Below are 6,475 nucleotides of genomic sequence, written 5' to 3' on the forward strand. Positions count from 1 at the left end.
CTTGGTGATGGTATTTGCTCTTTTGATCCTGCACAGCTGCTCTGGGGGAAAAGGAATGCATTAGTCTCCTTTTATCCATGTAGGATACAATACATTCCACGAACCCCAGTGGATGCTGGAACCATGGATAGAACCGAATTCTATATATACAATGTTTGAGAGAAAGAGAGAAAGACCGTATTTGTATAATTTTTTTATAGTACATTATTGTAATTGTTCTAGTTTGTTATTATTTCCTGTACATACCTAAATATATATGCTAAAGTTATTTTATAAATTAGGCACAGTAAGAGATTAGCAACAATAAATAACATCAAACTACAACAATTACAATAATATACTGTAAAAAAGTTGTATAAAGTGGTCTCTCTCAAAATATCTTAATGTACTGTATTCACCCTTCTTATGATGATGTGAGCTATACAGTGCCTCTGTGATCAGATGAAGTGAAAAGATGGAGTATTATTAAGCTACTGTTTACCTTCTGATGACATGTCAGGAGGATCATAGAGCCATGACCTATGAATTGTTTTTTCCTGGAATTTTCCATTTAATATTTTCAGACTGTGATTGGCCACGGGTAACTGAAACCATGGAAAACAAAACCACCAATAAAGGAATGACTACTGTGTTGCCAGTGCCAGGCACATGAGCGTGTTTTTCTTCCATTCACCTGTGCAGTAAGCATTGTTCAGGGCCTGCAGGGTCCCAGCACTGTGCAACTCATGGAGTCAAGCATCTCATGGGCAAATCCCCAGGTGTTCATTAAATGCCTCTTTTCTTTTCAGTTTAGGTTTTTGTTAAGGTAACCCTTGTGGAAAACTATTTTTGTGGTACCTATAAGGTACCTTTCTGATTTGGCCAACCAGGTACTACCCCAGCTTTGATTTTTCTAATAAATTTCCTGGAATCCCATCTGCCTCTGAAACTTGGGAACTTTCAGGAATAGCATGATTGACAGCTACTACTATTTCAAATGTTAACAGCACCACCTGATCCTAAAAGTTCTTTCACTATAGATATTAGTGTTTTCAGAGTCTCAGACAGTATCCTCACCCTTCTACACAGAGGAACTGTGCTCAGTGAGTAAAGGTGGCCTAGGATTTCCACGTTTTCCAGTTTCATTCTTTCTTCTGCACAATATCATCATCATCCTTGATTGCTTTGTTAGCAGTTGGCTTTGGTTTCAATTTCAATGCTAAAAAAATCAAGCTGCTTCCTATGTAAAAAATTTTAGTGGTATTGTGTTTCTTTATAAAATATTTGGATTGACTTTTTTAAAAAAATCAAAGTTACATCTATGTAAAAATGAAAAATGGGAAAATAATGTGTTTCTCAAAGTGGTTCTTTGTAACTCTATTTTCAGCCCAATTGCAAAGTCACAGCGATGAAGTGCTTTCTCTTGGAATTATGTGTTATTTGGCAGGAGTCGAATAATATGGACATTAGAGAGGTGATAGATAACGTTATCATCCTAGCAAACTCCAGTTTATCATCTGATGGGGTAAGTTACCAATAGTCGTACAGTTACGGCAGATGTTTCTGGCTTGACTGGGGGAAGTCATGAGTTGGGTAGAATGGACAAGCAGACCCTCCGAAGGGAGGAGGAGTTAATTCCTGTGCAGTGGCATCCAGAATGGCAGCATCACTAGTATGCACATGATCCTAAACTGCTCATTGACTTATTCATTCAACACATGTGTACTGCATGGTGCCAGGCAGGGTGCTTCGGTGCTAGAGTGACAGTGGTGAACCAGTCAGGTCACTGGTTTTTACCAGCAGGTGCAGTGAGTAGACATTACTCCACATAATTAAGGGTTTGGCATGAATACTAGTAATCCATGTTTATTGGATTATTACTCCACCAGACACGATCTTCAGGGGTTAATTGGTAATTCACCGAGTCCTTCCAATAAATCTGTGAGAGAGTTATACTTGTTTGTTTCAATGTTGAAGAAATTGGAGCACTGAGAGCTTGAATTACTTCCTCCAATTCATGCAGCTAAGAAAATGGGAAGCCAGGATTCACACCCGAGCAGTTTCATGTCAGAGTCTGCCTTCTTATAAATGCTGTAAAAGGATAACAATAAAAATGTGAATAATTTGAGTATTAAATATTAATAATTTAGACTATCTCAGGCAACTTAAGCAATATGGGGTTCCAGGAAGGCAAATACTGGGAGCTCCTCCTGTAGGCTGGGAGATCAGAAGGTACAACAGATTATGGCTCTCGTGGCAAAACGCTAGTGGCCAAAGCAAAGTGGATAGAAAGAAGTTTTATGAACGAAGAAGATATAATAATTAATTAATTAAACAAGTACTTTTTGAGCCCCATTGTAGGCCCTCAGGAAAATAGAAGTGAAAAACACATATGGGTCCTGCTCTTAAGGAGGGGGGAACCATAAATAAACTGATCAATTACCAAATGCATACATCAGTTACTCACTAAATCCCATGGCCAAAAAGAAGGCAGCTAAAGGCACTGGGATTCTACTTTAGAGAAGGCTTACCTACCAAGCTGACATTTGGCAAAGTCGTGAGGGAATGAGCATTAAGGATACTTGGGGGCGTTATGTTCAGGCGGAGGGAACTCTAAGTGCAAAGAGCCTAAGCTTGTGTGGCTGGACACCTTGGATTTTTCCCTAAGAATTCCAGGCTGCTTTAAGTCTTTACTTAAATGTCACCTTCTCAGTGATGTCACCACTTTACAGTTTGCAGTCCATGTCCATGTAAGCATGCTATGTCCCCTTCTTTGCATGTCTTACTCTCTGACATACTATGCATTTTACTTAATGAATATTGTCTGCTTTTCCCCACTCAAATGTCAGTTTTAAAGGGGCAGGTTTTATTTTTTGTTTTGTTTTGTTTTTTCAGTGCTGGATCCCAACTCCCAGAACAATGCCTGGCATATACTTCCTACTCAATATATTTATGAAAAGAATATGTTAATGTTTGAAATACTCTTATGATGTGTCATTTCTATCTTATTGATAGAAAGACTGAGTCATGCAACAAATAATTCATAACAGTATCAGTGGTCAGCTCTTTTATGCAATGGTGTGGCACATGTAGTGGAAGGAGTGGGCGGGACTGCACAGTCAAAAGACCTGGACGTGGAGAATTTCATTGATTATGTCAACTGAGCTGTGTCATTTAATATCTCTGCCTTCCTATCTGACATAATTATTTTCGGGATTAAATCAGACAGCGTTATATGGAATATGACAGTGCCTGGCATAGAATCTGTGCTTGATGAGTACTGGTGAATCTGAATTTCAAGTGCTTAATGGATATTGAATCTAATTTTGTTTTTTGCTGGTAGAGCTTTCATGGTTCAGCTGATCTCAAAAAGTGAAAAAAAAAGTGTATTTATGACTGCCACATTTGAAATATTCTAGTTATCCGTGAAACTATGTTTGAATTACAAGGAATTGTGGTATTCACCGAAATAGTTCAATTCAACCAGCAATGATTTCATGGATACTATGTGTACAGCCCTATGCTAAATACTCGGGAAACAAAATTTCATGGCCGTGCTCTCCTGGAAGCATTTAAAAATAGTGGTATAAAAAGCATAAAACTCCATAACGTCCGTGTAATATGCGATGCGCTGTAAAGGAGAATCCACACCAGGGATTCTGATGGGACATCTAGTAATCATGGGAGCTCTCAGGTTCAGGAAAAACTTCCTAGTCCAGACAGCAGCTGAGTAATCTTAGCTGAAATAGGAAGTGTTGAACAGACAGAGAGAGAAGCAAAGGCAGTGAGGCATCTAAAAGCATGGCCTATGTGGGGACAAAGGTGTGAGCTCAGTGTTCCTAGGGCAGAATGTTTGAGACAGTGGGGAAAGGTGCGAGAAATAGGTAAGGAGGGCCTGTGTGCCATGCTGGGAGGCATGGACTTCATTCGAGGGTGGATGAGCAGAAACCATTGAAGGCTCTAAGTAGGGAGTCCATAGTCTGATAGACACGGCTTACTTTTGTCAATGTCCTTAATCCATTATAAAAATAAGCCCACATCAAATCTCCCAGTTCTTTCTAATATGATATTAACTTGCCCAAGTTTTCAAGACCTCACTGTATGATTCAAACAATGTGATATTCCCAGGAAAGAAAGATATCAGACTTTCCATTCTAATCCTTTCTTCTTATTTTGCAGAATATAACTGAATCTGGATGCAAAGAATGTGAGGAACTGGAGGAAAAAAATGTTAAAGAATTTTTGCGAAGTTTTGTAAATATTGTGCAAATGTTCATCAACACTTCCTGATTGCAGTGATCCTTTTCAGCATTTCTGTTATTTACAAACACTTTCCCATTGCTCAGAGGCACTGAAACACTTTGCATTTCCAGTGTGCTGCAAAAGCAAGTTTTTCCAGCAGGAAGATGATCAGGATCTTGCGTCGGGTGAACTCTTAGAAATGAAGGCAGAAAAATGGCATTGAGTAACACGATGTAAATGAACATTTATTTTTAATTTATTATTGAAATTGTACATATTTGTAGCATAATATAAATTGTTGAATAAAATTATGTACATATTTTATCCTTTGAAATTGCACTGTTTTACTTCTTATAAGAAAATAAGGGACATTTGTTAAGGGTGATAGTCAAATTATTTAACAACTGCTGGGTCTGGGACCACTGACTACCAGCCTTCATTTACTTCTCAGCTAGGTGTGGCACCAGAGGGAAAATTGACTGATTGTCAACAAGATAGGAGGAACTAGGTGCTAAATCAGGGATTTCCTCTGTAATTTGGTTATTGACATATGAAGAATTGTTATGAAAGAAAGAAATTGCAACTTCCTGACATGTACCAGTAATGTGGCAATAAAACCTTCACTGATAAGTAGAATTGTATGTAGAAAACGAATGGTTGCAATGATACTTTATTTCAGGCTTTCCCAAGTACAGGTACTTTATTTTCAGTTATTTTGTGTGTGTGCTATATTTGTATAATTAACTTACTTGTTAGAGCCAACACTTTCTGTCATAAAATAAATATATATATAGCTTTGCAATATACTAAGATTTGTAAGCTCTCTTTTAGTGAACTACGACTTAAATGAAATGTTCTCATCTCATTACAAATTTCTTTCACTCAATTCACTTCTGACTCTTCACTGAGAGACCATAGGGTAGAAATTGATCTTCTATAGATTTGTTCTCTCTCCATTGCACAATACAAACTGGTTCTCTATTGCAACATACTTTTGTCACCCAGTGTACCATTCATGCTCATGTAACTCATCAATATACACTTCAAATTTTCTTTCAAGATAGTTTTGGAGAAATCTGTATCCTATTTGATCTTCAGAGTCATGTGTTGGCTCCCACTTGCTCCTTGATCTCAGTCCAGACAAATAGTACTTGGAAGCCACACTTTAAAGTTTAGGGATTGGGATGGTGGCAGTTGTTTGTTGCTTGTTTTTGTTTGTTTGTTTGTTTTAATTCATCTGAAAAGAAATTTTTAAAATTTATCTTTTGTTTGTCCCCCCTAGATTTCTATTGATAAAAGGTAGGGAAAATGCACCATTTAAACTGTAAGTTTCCAATTCAATCCTTAAAGTTAGCCTCCCTTCAGTGTTTGCTGGGATGGGGAAAGGAAAATCATAGCAGCAGTCACATCACCAATAATAACAATGGATATTATAGTGACCAAATATCCATTCTGGTGTATAAGCAGGCAAGTGGGTTTAAAATTTGGCACTTTTTAGTCCTCAAAAGTGGGATTCCTCCCCATTAGTAACTTAACATGGATCTTAAGAAACCCAAAGCAGCCAGGCCCTGGCCAGAGCTCGGGCAGGAGGCAACCAATCAATATGTTTCTCTCACATCAACGTTTCTCTCTGTTTTTCCCTCTCTCTTCACTCTTCCTAAAAATCAATGGAAAAATATCCTCGGGTGATGATTAACAAAGAAATAAAATGGAGAGAGAGAAAAAAAAGCCCAAAGCATTGATATGCAACTTCTTAAAACACTCTTAGCTAACTTAAGAACAAAATAACAATGTAAAACATTACCTTTTATTTTTCATTTCTATATTCTTAACAAAATCAGTCTTTCATTTTTATTTCAAAGTTTTTCCTTCTTGAGTTGTCCTCCGCAATTAACCAGCCCAATGTCATTTGCCTGGACAAAGACACTGCGTTCCTGTCTCACCTACTGCCCTAATTGCTGAAAGTGTTTGCTGAATGTCATATAATAAAGCACACATCTGTAGGCTTAGAACCTCACATAGTAAAGGTAAAGCTAATAAAAGTCAGGTTTACAGTCCAAAGTCCTATTGATGACTTATAATCTCATCTTTTCTTCATTGCAGAGACAGAAAAAGATGTATGAGAAAATATCATTTCTAACCTCTCCCAGAATAAGCAAAAAGGACTAGAAGGCAGAGGACATTGAAGTGCAAACAGGAACAAGACAGAATTGGTGAGCACAGGGATTTTAAAAACCCAGTCACAGGTCTAGTT

At 37.7% G+C, this 6,475-nt stretch overlaps 1 protein-coding gene across 3 annotated transcripts in view; it reads left to right on the forward strand.

The window, feature by feature from the left end:
- The window catches only part of IL15 (interleukin 15), a gene marked incomplete at its 5' end in the record, with an annotated part of 81,017 nt that extends 75,991 nt beyond the window's left edge, over nt 1-5,026 (forward strand). For all 3 annotated transcript variants that reach the window (XM_080675339.1, XM_080675340.1, XM_080675341.1), the window contains 2 exons: nt 1,367-1,504; nt 4,159-5,026. In XM_080675339.1, coding sequence (XP_080531465.1) covers nt 1,367-1,504; nt 4,159-4,269 — 249 coding nt within the window. In that variant the 3' untranslated portion in view covers nt 4,270-5,026. The remainder of the gene's footprint in view (nt 1-1,366; nt 1,505-4,158) is intronic.
- Nucleotides 5,027-6,475: the final 1,449 nt, after the last annotated feature.

The sequence above is a fragment of the Plecotus auritus genome (genome assembly GCF_963455305.1).
Source record: "Plecotus auritus genome assembly, chromosome: 6".
NCBI classification, from domain to species: domain Eukaryota; kingdom Metazoa; phylum Chordata; class Mammalia; order Chiroptera; family Vespertilionidae; genus Plecotus; species Plecotus auritus.